Here is a 21,478-nt window from a genome sequence, read left to right as displayed (position 1 = left end):
CACCGCTCGTACCGTAGGTCGATCGTACCGGTCGTACCGTAGGTCGGTCGTACCGCAGGTCGGTCGTCGTCCCGTAGGCAGGTCGTACCGTAGGTCGGGCGCACCGCTCGTACCGTAGGTCGATCGTACCGGTCGTACCGTAGGTCGGTCGTACCGCAGGTCGGTCGTACCGTAGGTCGGTCGTACCGTAGGTCGATCGTACCGGTCGTACCGTAGCTCGGTCGTACCGTTAGTCGGTCGTACCGCAGGTCGGTCGTACCGGTCGTACCGTAGGTCGGTCGTACCGTAGGTCGGGCGCACCGCTCGTACCGTAGGTCGATCGTACCGGTCGTACCGTAGGTCGATCGTACCGGTCGTACCGCAGGTCGGTCGTACCGTAGGTCGGACGTACCGCAGGTCGGTCGTACCGTAGGTCGGTCGTACCGCAGGTCGGTCGTACCGTAGGTCGGTCGTACCGTAGGTCGGGCGCACCGGTCGTACCGTAGGTCGGTCGTACCGGTCGTACCGTAGGTCGGTCGTACCGCAGGTCGGTCGTGCCGCAGGTCGATCGTACCGGTCGTACCGTAGGTCGGTCGTACCGGTCGTACCGTAGGTCGGTCGTACCGTAGGTCGGGCGCACCGCTCGTACCGTAGGTCGATCGTACCGGTCGTACCGTAGGTCGGTCGTACCGCAGGTCGGTCGTACCGTAGGCCGGTCGTACCGTAGGTCGATCGTACGGTCGTACCGTAGGTCGGTCGTACCGTTAGTCGGTCGTACCGCAGGTCGGTCGTACCGGTCGTACCGTAGGTCGGTCGTACCGTAGGTCGGTCGTACCGGTCGTACCGTAGGTCGGTCGTACCGCAGGTCGGTCGTACCGGTCGTACCGTAGGTCGGTCGTACCGTAGGTCGGGCGTACCGGTCGTACCGTAGGTCGGGCGTACCGGTCGTACCGTAGGTCGGTCGTACCGCAAGTCGGTCGTACCGCAGGTCGATCGTACCGCAGATCGGTCGTACCGTAAGTCAGTCGTACCGTAGGTCGATCGTACCGTAAGTCAGTCGTACCGTAGGTCGGTCGTACCGTAAGTCGGTCGTACCGCAGGTCGGTCGTACAGGTCGTACCGTAGGTCGGTCGTACCGTAGGTCGGGCGCACCGGTCGTACCGTAGGTCGGTCGTAACGTAGGTCGGGCGTACCGGTCGTACCGTAGGTCGGTCGTACCGTAGGTCGGTCGTACCGTAGGTCGGTCGTACTGCAGGTCGATCGTCCTGCAGGTCGATCGTACCGGTCGTACCGTAGGTCGGTCGTACCGTAAGTCGATCGTACTGCAGGTCGATCGTACCGGTCGTACCGTAGGTCGGTCGTACCGCAGGTCGATCGTACCGCAGGTCGGTTGTACCGCGGGTCGATCGTACCGGTCGTACCGTGGGTCGGTCGTACCGGTCGTACCGCAGGTCGATCGTACCGGTCGTACCGTAGGTCGGGCGCACCGCTCGTACCGTAGGTCGATCGTACCGCTCGTACCGTAGGTCGATCGTACCGGTCGTACCGTAGGTCGGGCGCACCGCTCGTACCGTAGGTCGATCGTACCGCTCGTACCGTAGGTCGATCGTACCGGTCGTACCGTAGGTCGGTCGTACCGTAGGCCGGTCGTACCGTAGGTCGGTCGTACCGCAGGTCGGTCGTACCGCGGGTCGATCGTACCGGTCGTACCGTGGGTCGGTCGTACCGGTCGTACCGTAGGTCGATCGTACCGGTCGTACCGTAGGTCGGGCGCACCGCTCGTACCGTAGGTCGGTCGTACCGGTCGTACCGTAGGTCGGTCGTACCGTAGGTCGGTCGTACCGCAGGTCGGTCGTACCGCGGGTCGATCGTACCGGTCGTACCGTGGGTCGGGCGCACCGGTCGTACCGTAGGTCGGTCGTACCGCAGGTCGGCCGTACCGCAGGTCGATCGTACCGGTCGTACCGTAGGTCGGTCGTACCGGTCGTACCGTAGGTCGGTCGTACCGTAGGTCGGGCGCACCGCTCGTACCGTAGGTCGATCGTACCGGTCGTACCGTAGGCAGGTCGTACCGTAGGTCGATCGTACCGGTCGTACCGTTAGTCGGTCGTACCGCAGGTCGGTCGTACCGGTCGTACCGTAGGTCGGTCGTACCGTAGGTCGGGCGCACCGCTCGTACCGTAGGTCGATCGTACCGGTCGTACCGCAGGTCGGTCGTACCGTAGGTCGGTCGTACCGCAGGTCGGTCGTACCGTAGGTCGGTCGTACCGTAGGTCGGGCGCACCGGTCGTACCGTAGGTCGGTCGTACCGGTCGTACCGTAGGTCGGTCGTACCGCAGGTCGGTCGTACCGTAGGTCGGGCGCACCGGTCGTACCGTAGGTCGGTCGTACCGGTCGTACCGTAGGTCGGTCGTACCGCAGGTCGGTCGTGCCGCAGGTCGATCGTACCGGTCGTACCGTAGGTCGGTCGTACCGGTCGTACCGTAGGTCGGTCGTACCGTAGGTCGGGCGCACCGCTCGTACCGTAGGTCGATCGTACCGGTCGTACCGCAGGTCGGTCGTACCGTAGTACCGGTCGTACCGTAGGTCGATCGTACCGGTCGTACCGCAGGTCGATCGTACCGGTCGTACCGTAAGTCGGTCGTACCGGTCGTACCGTAGGTCGGTCGTACCGTAGGTCGGGCGCACCGCTCGTACCGTAGGTCGATCGTACCGGTCGTACCGTAGGTCGGTCGTACCGTAGGTCGGTCGTACCGCAGGTCGGTCGTACCGGTCGTACCGTAGGTCGATCGTACCGGTCGTACCGTAGGTCGGTCGTACCGCAGGTCGGTCGTACCGCAGGTCGATCGTACCGGTCGTACCGTGGGTCGGTCGTACCGGTCGTACCGTAGGTCGATCGTACCGGTCGTACCGTAGGTCGGGCGCACCGCTCGTACCGTGGGTCGATCGTACCGGTCGTACCGTAGGTCGATCGTACCGGTCGTACCGCAGGTCGGTCGTACCGTAGGTCGGTCGTACCGCAGGTCGGTCGTACCGTAGGTCGGTCGTACCGTAGGTCGGGCGCACCGGTCGTACCGTAGGTCGGTCGTACCGGTCGTACCGTAGGTCGGTCGTACCGCAGGTCGGTCGTACCGCAGGTCGGTCGTACCGTAGGTCGATCGTACCGGTCGTACCGTAGGTCGATCGTACCGGTCGTACCGTAGGTCGGGCGCACCGCTCGTACCGTAGGTCGATCGTACCGGTCGTACCGTAGGTCGATCGTACCGGTCGTACCGCAGGTCGGTCGTACCGTAGGTCGGTCGTACCGCAGGTCGGTCGTACCGTAGGTCGGTCGTACCGTAGGTCGGGCGCACCGGTCGTACCGTAGGTCGGTCGTACCGGTCGTACCGTAGGTCGGTCGTACCGCAGGTCGGTCGTACCGCAGGTCGATCGTACCGGTCGTACCGTAGGTCGGGCGCACCGCTCGTACCGTAGGTCGATCGTACCGGTCGTACCGTAGGTCGGTCGTACCGCAGGTCGGTCGTACCGTAGGCCGGTCGTACCGTAGGTCGGTCGTACCGTAGGTCGATCGTACCGGTCGTACCGTAGGTCGGTCGTACCGGTCGTACCGTAGGCCGGTCGTACCGTAGGTCGGTCGTACCGCAGGTCGATCGTACCGGTCGTACCGTAGGTCGGTCGTACCGGTCGTACCGTAGGTCGGGCGCACCGCTCGTACCATAGGTCGATCGTACCGGTCGTACCGTAGGTCGATCGTACCGGTCGTACCGCAGGTCGGTCGTACCGTAGGTCGGTCGTACCGTAGGTCGGTCGTACCGTAGGTCGGTCGTACCGGTCGTACCGTAGCTCGGTCGTACCGCAGGTCGGTCGTACCGCAGGTCGATCGTACCGGTCGTACCGTAGGTCGGTCGTACCGCAGGTCGATCGTACCGGTCGTACCGTAGGTCGGTCGTACCGTAGGTCGGGCGCACCGCTCGTACCTTAGGTCGATCGTACCGGTCGTACCGTAGGTCGGTCGTACCGTAGGTCGGTCGTACCGTAGGTCGATCGTACCGGTCGTACCGTAAGTCGGTCGTACCGGTCGTACCGTAGGTCGGTCGTACCGTAGGTCGGGCGCACCGCTCGTACCGTAGGTCGATCGTACCGGTCGTACCGTAGGTCGGTCGTACCGTAGGTCGGTCGTACCGCAGGTCGGTCGTACCGGTCGTACCGTAGGTCGATCGTACCGGTCGTACCGTAGGTCGGTCGTACCGCAGGTCGGTCGTACCGTAAGTCGGTCGTACCGTAGGTCGATCGTACCGGTCGTACCGTAGGTCGGTCGTACCGTAGGTCGGGCGTACCGGTCGTACCGTAGGTCGGGCGTACCGGTCGTACCGTAGGTCGGGCGTACCGGTCGTACTGCAGGTCGGTCGTACCGTAAGTCGGTCGTACCGTAGGTCGATCGTACCGTTCGTACCGTAGGTCGGTCGTACCGTAGGTCGGTCGTACCGGTCGTACCGTAGGTCGGTCGTACCGTAAGTCGGTCGTACCGTAGGTCGGGCGTACCGGTCGTACCGTAGGTCGGTCGTACCGCAGGTCGGTCGTACCGTAGGTCGGGCGTACCGGTCGTACCGTAGGTCGGTCGTACTGCAGGTCGGTCGTACCGTAGGTCGGCCGTACCGCAGGTCGGTCGTACCGCAGGTCGGTCGTACCGTAGGTCGATCGTACCGTTCGTACCGTAGGTCGGTCGTATCGTAGGTCGATCGTACCGGTCGTACCGTAGGTCGGTCGTACCGCAGGTCGGTCGTACCGCAGGTCGATCGTACCGGTCGTACCGTGGGTCGGTCGTACCGCAGGTCGGTCGTATCGTAGGTCGATCGTACCGGTCGTACCGTAGGTCGGTCGTACCGCAGGTCGGTCGTACCGCAGGTCGATCGTACCGGTCGTACCGTAGGTCGGTCGTACCGCAGGTCGGTCGTACCGCAGGTCGATCGTACCGGTCGTACCGTAGGTCGGTCGTACAGGTCGTACCGTAGGTCGGTCGTACCGTAGGTCGGGCGCACCGCTCGTACCGTAGGTCGATCGTACCGGTCGTACCGTAGGTCGATCGTACCGGTCGTACCGCAGGTCGGTCGTACCGTAGGTCGGTCGTACCGTAGGTCTGTCGTACCGGTCGTACCGTAGGTCGGTCGTACCGTAGGTCGGGCGCACCGCTCGTACCGTAGGTCGGTCGTACCGCAGGTCGGTCGTACCGTAGGCAGGTCGTACCGTAGGTCGATCGTACCGTTCGTACCGTAGGTCGGTCGTACCGTAGGTCGGTCGTACCGGTCGTACCGTAGGTCGGTCGTACCGTAAGTCGGTCGTACCGCAGGTCGGTCGTACCGTAGGTCGGGCGTACCGGTCGTACCGTAGGTCGGTCGTACCGCAGGTCGGTCGTACCGTAGGTCGGTCGTACTGCAGGTCGGTCGTACCGTAGGTCGGCCGTACCGCAGGTCGGTCGTACCGCAGGTCGGTCGTACCGTAGGTCGATCGTACCGTTCGTACCGTAGGTCGGTCGTACCGTAGGTCGGTCGTATCGTAGGTCGATCGTACCGGTCGTACCGTAGGTCGGTCGTACCGCAGGTCGGTCGTACCGCAGGTCGATCGTACCGGTCGTACCGTAGGTCGGGCGTACCGGTCGTATCGTAGGTCGGGCGTACCGGTCGTACCGTAGGTCGGGCGTACCGGTCGTACCGTAGGTCGGTCGTACCGCAAGTCGGTCGTACCGCAGGTCGATCGTACCGGTCGTACCGTAGGTCGGTCGTACCGCAGGTCGGTCGTACCGTAAGTCAGTCGTACCGTAGGTCGATCGTACCGTAAGTCGGTCGTACCGCAGGTCGGTCGTACCGTAAGTCAGTCGTACCGTAGGTCGATCGTACCGCAGGTCGGTCGTACCGTAGGTCGGTCGTACCGTAAGTCGGTCGTACCGCAGGTCGGTCGTACAGGTCGTACCGTAGGTCGGTCGTACCGTAGGTCGGGCGCACCGGTCGTACCGTAGGTCGGTCGTAACGTAGGTCGGGCGTACCGGTCGTACCGTAGGTCGGTCGTACTGCAGGTCGATCGTCCTGCAGGTCGATCGTACCGGTCGTACCGTAGGTCAGTCGTACCGTAAGTCGATCGTACTGCAGGTCGATCGTACCGGTCGTACCGTAGGTCGGTCGTACCGTAGGTCGGTCGTACCGTAGGTCGGTCGTACCGGTCGTACCGTAGGTCGGTCGTACCGGTCGTACCGCAGGTCGGTCGTACCGGTCGTACCATAGGTCGGTCGTACCGCAGGTCGGTCGTACCGTAGGTCGGTCGTACCGTAGGTCGGTCGTACCGCAGGTCGGTCGTACCGGTCGTACCGTAGGTCGGTCGTACCGGTCGTACCGTAGGTCGGGCGTACCGGTCGTACCGTAGGTCGGTCGTACCGCAGGTCGGTCGTACCGTAAGTCGGTCGTACCGCAGGTCGATCGTACCGGTCGTACCGTAGGTCGGTCGTACCGCAGGTCGGTCGTACCGTAAGTCGGTCGTACCGTAGGTCGATCGTACCGGTCGTACCGTAGGTCGGTCGTACCGTAGGTCGGGCGTACCGGTCGTACCGTAGGTCGGGCGTACCGGTCGTACCGTAGGTCGGGCGTACCGGTCGTACCGTAGGTCGGTCGTACTGCAGGTCGGTCGTACCGTAAGTCGGTCGTACCGTAGGTCGATCGTACCGTTCGTACCGTAGGTCGATCGTACCGTTCGTACCGTAGGTCGGTCGTACCGTAGGTCGGTCGTACCGGTCGTACCGTAGGTCGGTCGTACCGTAAGTCGGTCGTACCGTAGGTCGGTCGTACCGTAGGTCGGTCGTACCGCAGGTCGGTCGTACCGCAGGTCGGTCGTACCGCAGGTCGATCGTACCGTAGGTCGGTCGTACCGTGTCGTACCGCAGGTCGGTCGTACCGTAGGTCGGTCGTACCGCAGGTCGGTCGTACCGCAGGTCGGTCGTACCGCAGGTCGGTCGTACCGTAGGTCGGTCGTACCGCAGGTCGGTCGTACCGCAGGTCGGTCGTACCGCAGGTCGGTCGTACCGTAGGTCGGTCGTACCGCAGGTCGGTCGTACCGCAGGTCGGTCGTACCGTCTGCACCAGCGGGATCAACCAGGTGCCATGTTGGGCCACGTGCATGCCCCGGGGTCTCGTGCCGACCCAACAGGCAGCATCTGATTGGCTGGTTAACGTGCCGTTAGCCGGACAGAACCCAGCTGGTCTGCGCGTCCATGACGCCCACGGCACGCGAGTGCCCCTCGGTGCCGGACCTGGTCTCGAAGCGAGACCGCCGACTGATCTGTGGCGTTCTGCGGTGGCTCCGCTCAAGGCGCGAGGCCGTGACTTGCCGCGGCAGCCCTGCTGGCCCCAGGCCGCGGCAGCCCTGCTGGCCCCAGGCCGTGGCTGCTCTGCTGGCCCCAGGCCGTGGCTGCTCTGCTGGCCCCAGGCCGCGGCAGCCCTGCTGGCCCCAGGCCGCGGCAGCCCTGCTGGCCCCAGGCCGCGGCAGCCCTGCTGGCCCCAGGCCGTGGCTGCTCTGCTGGCCCCAGGCCGTGGCTGCTCTGCTGGCCCCAGGCCGCGGCAGCCCTGCTGGCCCCAGGCCGTGGCTGCTCTGCTGGCCCCAGGCCGTGGCTGCTCTGCTGGCCCCAGGCCGCGGCAGCCCTGCTGGCCCCAGGCCGTGGCTGCTCTGCAGGGTCCTACAAGTTGGGGCCACGCCGAGTCTTGTTAAGCATTTCGGATGAGTGCGGCTGCGCAGGGAGAAAACACAGGTTTTGTCAGAAGTGTGACGCTGCACCGATACCTGCTCCAGTCTTTCTCCACCCTAATCCCATCCAACACAATGAGCCTATTAGAATGGTAAGATAAAGGGGCTTCCGGGTAGCACAGCGGCCACTTCCGTTGCCTACCAATACGGGGATCGCCGGTTCGAATCCCCGTGTTACCTCCGGCTTGGTCGGGCGTCCCTACAGACACAATTGGCCGTGTCTGTGGGTGGGAAGCCGGATGTGGGTATGTGTCCTGGTCGTTGCACTAGCGCCTCCTCTGGTCGGTTGGGGCGCCTGTTCGGGGGGGGGCAGCGTGATCCTCCCACGCGCTACGTCCCCCTGGTGAAACTCCTCACCGTCAGGTGAAAAGAAGCGGCTGGTGACTCCACATGTATGGGAGGAGGCATGTGGTAGTCTGCAGCCCTCCCGGATCAGCAGAGGGGGGGGGAGCAGAGACCGGGACGGCTCGGAGGAGGGGGGAAACTGGCTGGATACAATTGGGGAGGAAAAATCAGATGAGTGGTTTAATTTTCGTGTCAGCGAACCGTAACAGAATTTAAAGAGCCGCGGGTTTTGGCTTCACCAGAGCAAGGCCTCACAACATAGGAGGGTTTTTTACCCACAATCCAAAGCACTTAAGGAACGCTATAGAGTCTCTTACCTTGTATAAACTCCCAAAATGTTAACCTAGCACACCTTTAAATAAGAAAACGGTGAGGCCACCTGACGTCACTGCGGTGTTCCCGGCCACCGGCCCGCTCAGGTCCACCTTCCAGACCTGTTGTCTGTGAATAAAGACACTTCCTGGTTCACTGACGCCAACAGCTGTGGCACATCTGCAAAGTAATGGACCGTTTCTGAACAGAAGCTTTGACGTCATTTCCTTTATTGAAGTGAAATTAGATGAAACAACAGGTGAGCATAAAACATCACAAGACAGAACACAAGTGAACAAATGAAGGCAGCGGGACTTGTGGACAGGACGGTTAAAGACAAGTTAGAAGAAGAAGAAGAACAAACATGGAGATCATCTACGTGCAGTATTAAAACCAGAGGTCAGCTGAGGATCGATCAACCAGAAACCGCCTGAGGTGAAGAGGTCGGTGCGGAGCGGCCACATGAAGGCCGTGTCGGGCTGTGCCTCACGGTGGACAGACGCCCCTCCTCCTCCTCCTCCTCCTTGTAGTGCAACCAAACTAAAACACCGTCCACCAGCCGCGTCCTCTGACTAAGCGCGCTGCCGGGCCGGTTCGCCTTCGCTTCTGCCTTTTAAAGTAACAGTCCAGCCGTGGCACAGAGCACAGCGACAGGAGAACCTTGTTCCCGGCTCACAGGCCAGGGAGAAATTTGGCAAAACCACAGCGGCGTGGTTTCAAACGCGGTCATACCAACGTGGAAAACATAACATCAGCTGACTTTTACAAAACGGGTGCATGGTGCTCGGGTGAAGGTCTGACTACGCAGCCCAAGAATGTATGTACAACGATGGCTCCTCCTCCCCCACCTTCTGACACATAAGCTACAGGATAATCAACGGTGAAATGGAAGTTATGGTGATCTGTACATGTGATATATATACACACAAACACTCTGCAGTTCCAAGCACACTTGAGCATCCAGGACCCGTCCGTTAGGCAGGGCCGCGAGGTGGATGTCTGTCTCAACCTACACTGAGGCATACAGTATGACTGTCTACTGTACAGCAGAGTAAACGCTCCTGTCAATCAACCGCTAACATCCACTGACTCTTCCTGTTCTCCAATACCCCCCCCCCCGTTATCAGGCTGACATATAAAAGAATTCATTGTGATTTAAACTAATTTCTGGGGGAAGATACAATAAAATATATTTGAAGCAGTGACAGAAAAAGTAGAACAACGAGTTTATTTTATTTATGTCCCCCAGCGTCGAGTCTCTGCTGCGATGAGCTTGTGGACGAGGACAAAGGCAGGCGGGGCCGAGTGACCAATCAGTCTAACGATCAATAAACCAACCATTCGTTCATTGGCTCAGGCACGGGGCAGGTCGTGGTCGTGGTCTCGATCGTTGGAGCAGGGCTGCTGCAGCTGGACCACTACCGTTTCCACAGTGACCCCCTCCTCGCTGTCGCTGTTGTCCAGCTCGTCGTCCTCGTACTCGGACGACTCCTGCTCGGAGCGCGACGCTCCTGACATGGTGCCGAAGGAGTGGGCGCTGGTGGAGGCCAGCGAGCGCAGCAGCGGGGTGCTCTCCGATACCTCCTCGTTCTCCTCCGGGCTGCTCTCGCCGTCCTCCGAGTCCGAGTCCGAGTCTCCCTGTGACGGGACCACCTTCTGCTTGCACACAGGACACGTCTTCTTGGTCTTGGTCAGCCACGGATCAACGCACTTGCTGTGGTAGGCTGGGGACGAGAAGGACCACACCGGGGTAGAAAGGGTTAATACCACCTATCCCAATACCTGCTGCTGCTGCAGGCGTTCCCTGTGGGAGCTGACATGGAGGCCAAGGCAAGCTACTGGCTACAGAACAGGCTGACCGCCTGCATAAACATGATCCACCACGTGTGTGAAGTGGCCTTCACACACGTGGTGGAAAGTACAGGACATGTATGACGAGAAGAAAAACCCACACTAGTACCGACACCTCGAACCCTTGACTCGAGGGTCCAACAGGTAAGTGATCCTGACTCCACCGTGTTGCCCAGTAAACTGTGGAAAAAGGGGCTCCGAAAGGCCACAAATCTATCAAACAAACGTTCAACTGCTCAGGCAGCACACAGGTGTAAAGCGCATTTAGGCGGGCGTCCGGGTGGCGTGGTGGTCTATCCCGTTGCCTACCAACACGGGGATCGCCGGTTCGAATCCCTGTCATACCTCCGGCTTGGTCGGGCGTCCCTACAGACACAATTGGCTGTGTCTGCGGGTGGGAAGCCGCATGTGGGTATGTGTTCTGGTCTCTGCACTAGCGCCTCCTCTGGTTGGTCGGGGCGCCTGTTTGGGGGGGGGACTAGGGGTAATAGCGTGCTCCTCCCACGCGCTACGTCCCCCTGGTGAAACTCCTCCCTGTCAGGTGAAAAGAAGCGGCTGGTGACTCCACATGTATGGGAGGAGGCATGTGGTAGTCTGCAGCCCTCCCCGGATCAGCAGAGGGGGTGGAGCAGAGAAAATTCCAGAACCCCCCCCCCCAAAAGTTCAGACTATTCATCTGCACTGGAGGACGCTAGAGAGTTTCTAGGACAGAGCGATGAACTGATGCGACAACACGTCATCAATACTGACATGACGCACACCGTCACGCACACATTACGAGACCGCCATGAGGACCGCTCATGGTGGTCTCTGGCAGATCTTACTACTTTCTTTTGTGCAACTGATCCAAAACTCATTTTAATAGAAATACGTGTCCTTTTAGGAGCGGTCAGGGAGCAGCAGGTCTGAATCTTTGGCCTTGGTCGTTCTAGTGTTAAGTACCGGTATCAGAATCAGTATCAGCAGCGGAAAGAGAGAAACCGGGGCTTCTCTACTTGGATATCCTCTTAACCCAGACAGCATCTGGATGTGGGCCACTTCAGGCACTGATGTGGCACTGGTGGCCTTCTTCTGGCCCTGACAAAATGGATGTGAGCCTGAAGTGGCCCACATGTCTAATAGCAAATATGGCCCAAATATGCCAAATCACATGTGGGCCTTTTCTGGCAAAGCTGCGGTGCTCTGGGCAACATGTGGTCTGGATGTGACCCTGAAGTGGCCCGTGTGGTAAATGGTGAATATGGCCCAGATATCACAAAACAAATATGGCCACCTTTGGCCAATATGTGGCACATGCGGCATTGCTATGGCTTGGTTCTGGCCCAGATCTGGCAAACAGGAGCGGACCGCCCAAGTGCCATCATTCCACGTGATATGTGGGCCGGATGGAAGGGTCGGTGTGGGACGGATCCGGACCACAGCAACTTTGCTATCTGGGAATGGCAAGACCAGACCAGACCAGGAGAGACGGTGGACATGTATGGGCAGAAAAATGCCAGAGGAGTCCTGCTGTAAGCCTGTTGGGCTGTGTTGCAGGTTGGTGTTATGTGGCTACATGGGACAGTGTCTCAGGTCAGGGACACATGGGGCAGAGTTTCAGGTGAGGGACACATGGGACAGAGTTTCAGGTGAGGGACACATGGGGCAGGGTTTCAGGTGAGGGACACATGGGACAGTGTCTCAGGTCAGGGACACATGGGACAGGGTTTCAGGTGAGGGACACATGGAGCAGGGTTTCAGGTGAGGGACACATGGGACAGGGTTTCAGGTGAGGGACACATGGGACAGAGTTTCAGGTGAGGGACACATGGGGCGGGGTTTCAGGTGAGGGACACATGGGGCAGAGTTTCAGGTGAGGGACACATGGGGCAGGGTTTCAGGTGAGGGACACATGGGACAGGGTTTCAGGTGAGGGACACATGGGACAGGGTTTCAGGTGAGGGACACATGGGGCAGGGTTTCAGGTGAGGGACACATGGGACAGGGTTTCAGGTGAGGGACACATGGGGCAGGGTTTCAGGTGAGGGACACATGGGGCAGGGTTTCAGGTGAGGGACACATGGGGCGGGGTTTCAGGTGAGGGACACATGGGACAGGGTTTCAGGTGAGGGACACATGGGGCAGGGTTTCAGGTGAGGGACACATGGGGCAGGGTTTCAGGTGAGGGACACATGGGGCAGGGTTTCAGGTGAGGGACACATGGGACAGAGTTTCAGGTGAGGGACACATGGGACAGGGTTTCAGGTGAGGGACACATGGGACAGGGTTTCAGGTGAGGGACACATGGGGCAGGGTTTCAGGTGAGGGACACATGGGACAGGGTTTCAGGTGAGGGACACATGGGACAGGGTTTCAGGTGAGGGACACATGGGACAGTGTCTCAGGTGAGGGACAGAGGTGTTCGGGGTTAGTTAGGGGACATCGTCACGGTGCTGACGTAGTTGGACTCACCGTGGGAACAGGGGAGGACTCGGAGTTTGTCTCCCTCTTCATAGTCGTCCAGACAGATGGCACACACGTCGTAGGCATCGCCTGCAACACACCGTCCACAAGCAGGTTTACACCACAACCCATTTACACCAGCACAGAACCAACACAGGCTGACTTGTGTGACTGTGTGTGTGTGTGTGTGTGTGTGTGTGTGTGTATGGGTGTGTGTGTGTGGGTGAGTGTGTGGGTGAGTGTGTGAGTGTGTGTGAGAGTGTGAGTGTGTGTGAGTGTGAGTGAGTGAGTGTGTGAGTGTGAGTGTGAGTGAGTGTGTGAGTGTGAGTGAGTGTGAGTGTGTGTGAGTGTGCGTGTGAGTGTGTGTGAGTGTGAGTGAGTGTGTGAGTGTGAGTGTGTGTGTGTGTGTGAGTGTGTGAGAGTGTGAGTGTGTGTGAGTGTGTGTGAGTGGGAGTGTGTGAGAGTGTGAGTGTGTGTGAGTGTGCGTGTGAGTGTGTGTGAGTGTGTGTGTGAGAGTGTGAGTGTGTGTGAGTGTGCGTGTGAGTGAGTGTGTGTGAGTGTGTGTGTGAGTGTGAGTGAGTGTGAGTGTGTGTGTGTGTGAGTGTGTGTGTGAGTGTGTGTGAGTGTGTGTGTGAGTGTGTGTGTGTGTGTGAGTGTGTGTGAGTGTGTGTGTGTGTGTGTGAGAGTGTGAGAGTGTGTGTGAGTGTGTGTGAGTGTGTGAGTGAGTGTGTGTGTGTGTCACAGCCTAAATGATGAATTGACATTTTTCTCACTATGACTTCATCAGGGACTTGCATGTTTCCAACTTGACATACTGAGAGCAGATCAGCGATACCAGGAGCACCCGAACCACAGTGAACACACACACACACACACACACAGACACACACACACACACACACACAGACACACACACACACACACACACAAGACCAAGACCCACTCCGTATTTCCTTTTAGAGCGGTGACGCCGGAGGAGGAGATGATGGAAAGTCACTGGTTGCTCTAAAAGCTCAGGAATTTATTCACGCGCTCCTTTCCACATTCCTCGGTGTTCCTGCGCCCCCTCCTCCCCTCCCCTCCCCTCCCCTCCCGGCTGGGACGGGGAGAGGACGAAGAGAAGGAGGAGAGGAGGGGGAGGGGGAGGAGGAGGGCCGGCATGTTTATGTAAGCTGTAAATGAGCATGTTTTTCCCGACCGGCATTTCTGTGTGTGGGTGCCAGGGCTGCATGTGACCGTATAAGGACGGGGAGGAACGTCCACCCCGCCTCCCCCTCCCCCCCCGGCCTCCTCCCCCCCCCGGCCTCCTCCCCCCCAGCCCACCGTCAGAAGCACAAACCCTGCCGAGGTTTTCCACCCAGCCCTCTCCGACTTCCCCAGGCTCTTCTTTTCTCTCTCGTGTTGAACTGTGTCAGGCCGGCATCTTCCCTCTGCTGGGTTTAAAGGCGGACCCGGAGGCCCGGGTCCTCTCAGGAACCGGCTCGCTGTGGTCGTCATGACACCGAGGAACATGGCTGACCTGCGCATGCTTAGGGGACAGGCGTACGACAGAACATAGATTCACCATTCAGTGTGTCTGAGCCCGACAAGTCCATACCACCACACAGGCCGTCTGTCCTCTCATACGACCCACAGCAGCGGTTCCTAGATTAGCGCCCCCTACCGGCGGCAGGATGTATGCCACACATACATACATTTCGCCTCTGTGGGTTTTTAAAACAATGGGAGAACAATTGAATATGTAGTCAGTGCGTTTTTGTGTTGTATAGTAGTACAGTAACTAAGATGCTGGTGGCAGTATGTTTACTATGAATAACGTTATAAGAGCTAACGTAACGTCAGCCAAAAGTTAGCAAGTCAGCTAGCGCGGACATTATAATCGCTATGTGACGTTAAACTTTGTTTTTATTAATATTCCTTCTCACCACAGCGAAGGGAAAGAGGTGCTTATTGTTACGGGGAAAGTGACGTAGTATAACGATGGAGGATCAAGTAGCTTCAAACCTCACCGTAGGTCCTAATAAACGTCTTGTACAAACGACCTACGGGGTCGTGTTTTGGTGGAGGACAGTCTCTCTGAGCTCTCTGTGAGTTCCTGTACTGGTACACCACTGAAGTTACCAATATGTCTATGTACAAGTGCCATCAAGACAAACTCTTCAAGATGATTCTCGATGACAAATGAAGTGGCTGAATTTGATTTGCATGTGCACCAGAAACAACGTCTTCACATCACAAGAACACCAAGCTACCGACACCTCATCTGTCCACTACTCTGACCACAGACAGTCCAGCTCTTTGTGGTGGAATATTCACTTTATTTGTCATTTCCCACAGCAGTGCAACACAAAGACAAAAACATATCCAAAAACTACCAGAACTTCAAGAAGACACATAACACGTATATCCAAAATACAATAAATAAATAAATCACTGTCCAAGGGAAAGAACGCTAGCCAGGATGACTGTCGATACTGCCGGTCTGCATGGACTAGCGGTTAGCTTTGCCTGCCCCACTTCCACGTCCTGTCAGACTGCCCTCGGTGCTTCCTCCTTGGAGGCGGCTCTGGCCAGGGCAGGGCAGTGTAGAACTGGGTCAGCAGTTCCTGAGGCAGGTTGAATTTCTTGAGCTGGTGGAGAACGTACGTCCTCTGCTGGGCCTTTTTGATGATTGTGTCTATGTTGGATGTCCACCTTAGGTCCTGGGAGATGTAGAACCCAGAAATCTGTAGGTTTTCACTGCAGACACTGTACTGTTGAGTCTGGTGTTGGGGGGCTCCTCCTGAAGTCCACTCTCATCTCAACTGTTTTGAGCGTGTTCAGCTCCAGGTTGTTATGGCCACACCAGAGGGCCAGCTGATCAACCTCCCGTCTATATGCAGACTCGTTGCCATCCCGGATGAGGCCAACGATGGTTGTGTCATCCGCAAACTTCAGGAGTTTAACAGACGGGTATCCTGAGGTGCAGTTATTTCTATAGAGGGAGAAGAGTAGAGGGGAGAGCACACATCCCTGGGGAGCGCCAGTGCTGATTGTCCGGGTGCTGGATGTGATTTTCCCCAGCCTCACCAGCTGCCTCCTGTCTGTTTTTAATCCACTGGCAGATGGGGGTTAGTACAGTGAGCTGGGTGAGTTTAGAGTGGAGGATATCTGGGATGATGGTGTTGAACACTTAGCTGAAATCCACCAACAGGACCCTTGTGTGTGTCCCCGGGGAACCGAGGTGTTGGAAGATGTAGTGCAATCCCATGTTGACTGCATCAGCCACTGACCTATTTGCTCGGTAGACAAACTGCAGGGGGTCAAGCAGGGGCCTGAGATTTCCTTCAGTTTGGCCAACACCAGTCTCTTGAAGGATTTCATCACCAGATGTTACAGCAATGGGCCTGTAGTCATTTAATCCTGTGATACAGGGTTTCTTGGGGACCGGGATGATAGTGGAGCTCTTGAAGCAGGACGTGACTTCACACAGTGCCAGTGATCTGTTGAAGATCAGTGTGAAAATGGGGGCCAGCTGGTCAGCACAGACTTTAAGATAGGAAGGTGACACATCGTCGAGGCCCAGTGCCTTCCTGGTCTTCTGTCTCTGGAAGAGCTGGCACACGTCCTCCACACAGATCTTGAGTGCAGATGGGGTTTCGGTGGGGAGGAGAGAGGGGCTGGCAGGGGGTTCAGTTGGTTGTGTATTGTGGCTGGAGAGGATGAGGAGTGTGAAAGTTTGCTTATCAAACATGCAGAAAACCCTGTTTAGGTCTTCAGCTAATTGATGGTTCCCTGCAGTGTGGAGGGATGGTCTCCTGTAGTTGGTAATGTCTTTCAAACCGCTCCAGACTAATGATGGGTTGTTGGCAGAGAACCTGTTTTTCAACTTTTCAGAGTAGCACCTTTTTACCACTCTGATCTCCGTTGTGGGTGTATTTCTGGCTTGGTTGTATCGGATCCTATCTCCATCCCTGTAGGCTTCCTCTTTGGTCTGACGAAGCTGCCTGAGTTTAGCTGAGAAACCAGGGCTTATTGTTGTTCAAGGTATAGAAGGTTTTGATGGGCACACACGTCCTCACAAAAGCTGATGTAATATGTCACAGTGTCAGTAAGTTCGTCCAGGTCTGTAGATGCAGCCTCAAAAACACTCCAGTCAGTGCAGTCGAGGCAGGCCTGGAGCTCCAGTTTTGACTCATTGGTCGATTTCTTCACAGTTTTAACTGCAGGCTTTGCAGATTTTAGTTTCTGCTTGTAGGTTGGGATATGCTGAATCAGACAGTGATCAGAGAGGCCCAGGGCTGCACAGGGGACAGAGCGATGTGTCCTTTAATATTGTGTAGCAATGATCCAAAGTGTTTTTGTCTCTGGTGGGACATTTAAAATGCTGTCTATAATTTGGCAGTTCGTGGCTGAGGTTTGCTCTGTTAAAATCCCCAAAAATAACGAGTAGGGAGTCTGGATATTTGTGCTCCATATTTGTAATTTGATCAGCAGGTGTTTTAACGCCTCTTTAACAAAGGACTGGGGTGGGATATAGACACTGACCAGAATAAATGATGAAAATTCCCGTGGTGCATAGAATGTTTTACAATGAATGAAAACGGTCTTTAAGTGAGGGCTGCATGATTTCTTCAACAATGTAACATCCGTACACCAACCTTCATTTATGTAGAAGCATATGTGGCTACACGTTTTTTTCCCCGATAGCTCAGTATCGCGGTCCGCCTGGAGTTGTTGGAACTGCGGCAGATAAAGTGTACTGTCCAGTATGTGCTCATTAAGCCATGTTTCAGTGAGGCACAAGGTGGCAGATCTGGAAAAGTTTTTTCCATGTACTATGAGTAAGAGTTCGTCCATCTTGTTGGCCATAGAGAGGACATTCGCCAGGTGGTTGGATGGGAGTGCAGTTCTAAATCCCCACTGTCGCAGTTTAACGAGTGCTCCGGCTCGCTTCCCCCTTGGGCGTCTTCGGCGTAGTCCACACAGGCTGTACCGATCAAGAACTCGGCAAGACTTACGTTAAAATGCTCCATTAAATTCGGTAAAGCAGTCGGTTCAGTTTGTCCAGTGGACAGTTGGAGACTTAAAAGTTCTTCCCTGCTGTATGTGAGCACTGAGTGGGTGCTGAAAATAAACAAACAGAAAAAGTGCAAGAGAGCGCAGAACCGAGGCTACCGTCTTTGGCGCATCAAGATGGCGCTGAAGACACATTACTGTAATGCAGCCTTTAAGACCAGGAAATTACAACATTTAAGTGAATATTTAAGTTACATCACCATATTACCAGAACCACAATCCCTCAACACATCTAGTCTCAGCTCTACAGATCCACATTATGTCCAGAAATGGACCAGAACTACTGTCTAGTCCACTCATTCATCTGATGGAACAGATCACAGCCCTCCTGTCAGTCAAATGACGCACTGTAGGCTTAGCTCTCATTTCTGTCCTCTTCCACGGCGATTCAGGATGTACATGGTACCGTATGGCTCCCATGTGAACCTCAGCTTCAGTTCCCCCAGCCTGGAAGGTGAGGATGAAAACCGGCTGTGAGCTCTTAAAGACGCTTGTCAAAACGGAGTGCGAACCTTACACTGATACAGCTCTGAAAATTACAGCAATGGCTGTAGTCGGGTCTTGAAGGGCAGAGGTTTCCTAAATAAGGATTTCGTCTTTTTGGACAAATATCTTTGTCCTGAAAGCACTGTCCCTGAAAATACTGGCATATCAGTGTAAGTTGAATCCAATCACTGAATGTAGAGGCTGGGTATAAAGTACAGTATTCCTAATGTCACCTTCAGGTTTGTTAATACATCACCAACTTCTCAACGGTGTGATTTGGGAATCTTAACATCCAAGAAAAAATAAAGCAAGCCAACAGCCATGACTCTCTTCTCCATTCATACCAGTCAGCCAGCTGTCCTCGCTCTCAGAGGGACAACACTACTATCCTACTGAACTTCAGATGGAGAGTGAGTGTGTGTGAGTGTGAGTGACAGAAGGGGGGAGACAGTAGGGAAACCGACTGAGAGACACAAATGGATCTGCCTTTTACTTAAAAGCCAACCAGACAGTCCGGAGGGGACTCAGTATCAACATTGCTGAGAGAGAGAGAGAGAGAGAGAGAGACAGAGAGAGAGAGAGACACAGAGAGAGAGAGACACAGAGAGAGAGACACACAGAGAGAGTGAGAGACAGAGAGAGAGAGAGAGAGAGAGAGAGAGAGAGAGAGAGAGAGAGAGAGAGAGAGAGAGAGTGTGCAGAGTGCCATAGATGCTGGTTGTGACTCATCACATCCGGGTCCTCCAACCCCTGCCAGTGGGGTTGACTCCTCCCAATGTCAGAGTAAATTCTGCCAGAATCCCAGAGTGGTTTTCGTCCTAACAGAGGCACCATGGACATGATTTTCACTGCTCACCAACTCCAAGAAAAAGCCCACAAACAGAATCAACCATTGTACATGGCCTTCATAGACTTAACCAAAGTTTTTGATTCCATAAACCGCCGGGCCCTCTGGCTAGTTCTGTCAAAAATAAGCTGCCCTTACAAATATATCAGAGTACTACAAGTACTACATGATAATATGTCAGCTAGAGTACTCAGCAGTTATGGAGATGAGACACAGTCCTTTAAGGTCCACACAGGAATTAAACAAGGCTGTGTCCTTGCTCCAACCCTGTTCTCTGTCTTCACTGCCACCATCCTCCACCTCAAGTGTCCCAGTCTGCCTCAGGGGGTCAAAATCATGTACAGGACTGATGGGAATCTTCTGACTAGTAACAGATTCAGGACTAAAGGTAAAACCACCACCACTTCCATCATGAAGCTGCAGTACGCCGATGACAACGCCTTAGTGTCCCTCGTAGAAGAGGAACTACCGAGCGTACTGGCTGCTTTTGCAAGGGCATAGAAGCAGCTTGGCCTGGCCATTAACATAAAAAGACCCTTATCCTCTACCAACCCCCACCCAACAGAAATATGCCTGCTCTGACCCCATCCATCTCTGTAGACAACACCAGACTTGCAAACGTGGAACAGTTCCCATATCTTGGCAGCCTTCTCCAACGCTGACATTGAAACACACCATCGTCTCAGTTGTGCCACTGGGCCTTCTCAAGATTGAGTGAAAGGGTTTTTGAAAACCATCACCTTCAGGCCAGAACAAAAATTCTGGTGTACAAAGTCGCAGTGCTGCCCACGTTACTTTATGAGTCAGAAACCTGGACCACATATAGTAGGCACCTGAAGGCACTCGAGGTATACCAACAGTGGTGCCCCAGCAAAATCCTTCAGAGAAGCTGGGAAGATAAGCACACCAACTTCAGCGACCTCGAGGAGGCCAACATGCCTACTATAACTGTTGTAACTTCTACTTCTAAAAGGGACCACTCCACAACTTCACGCTCCAACATCAACTTTATCTAGGCTGGCAAAAACAACACTTTCACACAGAGGCTTACGCCGGTGAGGGTGAAGGAGCTTACCACACACATGGGGACAAATCGAAATAGACCACACAACCCGGAAACTCCCGAAAACAGCATCGCCGAACAAACGGCTACCCCTAGCGGGAGTACGCTTATATTACCATTATCCTAATTAGTATTAACATATTTTATAATGATCACATTACCATCGCACAACATCAGCTGAGATGGACTGGCCATGTCCTCCGCATGTCTGACTCCGGCCTGCCGAAACAAGTCCTTTACTCTCAGCTCATGACAGGACGCCGTGAGCAAGGAGGACAGAAGAAGTGATATAAAGACAACACCGAGGCCCACGTCAAAAGGTCTGGCATGGACCTTAACACCTGGGAACAAGCAGCAACAAACAGGGAGGCCCGGAGACTGGCTGTCCGTGAGGGTGCTGGGCGCTACAACCACGACCTCCACCGTGCTGCTGACAACAAGCGCAGACTCAAAAGGAGCGAGTTACCAGAAAGGCCCAAACCACATCCTCAACCACTTCTTCACACCCTTACCCAGACTACCCCAAAACATGTGGCTCCAGGATCGACCTCTACACCCACCTGAAGACCCACAAGGACCTAGAAAGAGGAGAGTCATATTCAACCCCGAGTGACCGCCAATGATAGTGTGTGTGTGTGTGTGTGTGTGTGTGTGTGTGTGTGTGTGTGTGTGTGTGTGTGTGTGAGACACCTGACGGTTTACACCGACCCATTCTTGAGTATAATACAAAATAGAATCCTGCAGGTGCCTCCGTCTCTCTTGATGCGTAACTGAGAAACTAATGAATGAATAGAGCCAAATAATAAATGGCAGCCAGTATGTGTTTCACTTGAAATAAAACTGCAGTGAATCGGCTCTGTGCATGACTGTGGTCCACTGACTTCCGGTTTCTACTGCAGCGGTCAGACCAGTTTCCTGTTTGTTGGCGTGTGCTGTTGACAACGGCATATTTTTGGCAACGCCTGCGAGATTTACCATGGATAAATGTCAACCACATGCACACAACTGTCCACACACTTTCCCCTGCACCTACCAGCAAACTTTCACCTGCACCTACCAGCAAACTTTCACCTGCACCTACCAGCAAACTTTCACCTGCACCTACCAGCAAACTTTCACCTGCACCTACCAGCAAACTTTCACCTGCACCTACCAGCAAACTCTCACCTGCACCTACCAGCCAACTCTCACCTGCACCTACCAGCAAACTCTCACCTGCACCTACCAGCAAACTTTCACCTGCACCTACCAGCAAACTTTCACCTGCACCTACCAGCAAACTTTCACCTGCACCTACCAGCAACCTGCAC

General features: G+C 56.0%; 1 protein-coding gene across 1 annotated transcript in view; it reads right to left on the bottom strand.

Moving 5' to 3' along the window:
- Positions 1–8,616: 8,616 nt before the first annotated feature.
- rnf13 (ring finger protein 13) overlaps positions 8,617–21,478 on the bottom strand; it is a 100,583-nt gene continuing 87,721 nt past the window's right edge. Inside the window, exons 9-10 of the mRNA XM_056276484.1 lie at positions 12,724–12,804; positions 8,617–10,145 (exon numbers count right to left, since the gene is read on the bottom strand). Coding sequence (XP_056132459.1) covers positions 9,775–10,145; positions 12,724–12,804 — 452 coding nt within the window. The 3' untranslated portion in view covers positions 8,617–9,774. The remainder of the gene's footprint in view (positions 10,146–12,723; positions 12,805–21,478) is intronic.

This window comes from Lampris incognitus, chromosome 3, assembly GCF_029633865.1.
Source record: "Lampris incognitus isolate fLamInc1 chromosome 3, fLamInc1.hap2, whole genome shotgun sequence".
NCBI classification, from domain to species: domain Eukaryota; kingdom Metazoa; phylum Chordata; class Actinopteri; order Lampriformes; family Lampridae; genus Lampris; species Lampris incognitus.
The sequence above is the reverse complement of the archived record's forward strand: the minus strand, read 5'-3'. Positions and strand labels throughout refer to the sequence as shown.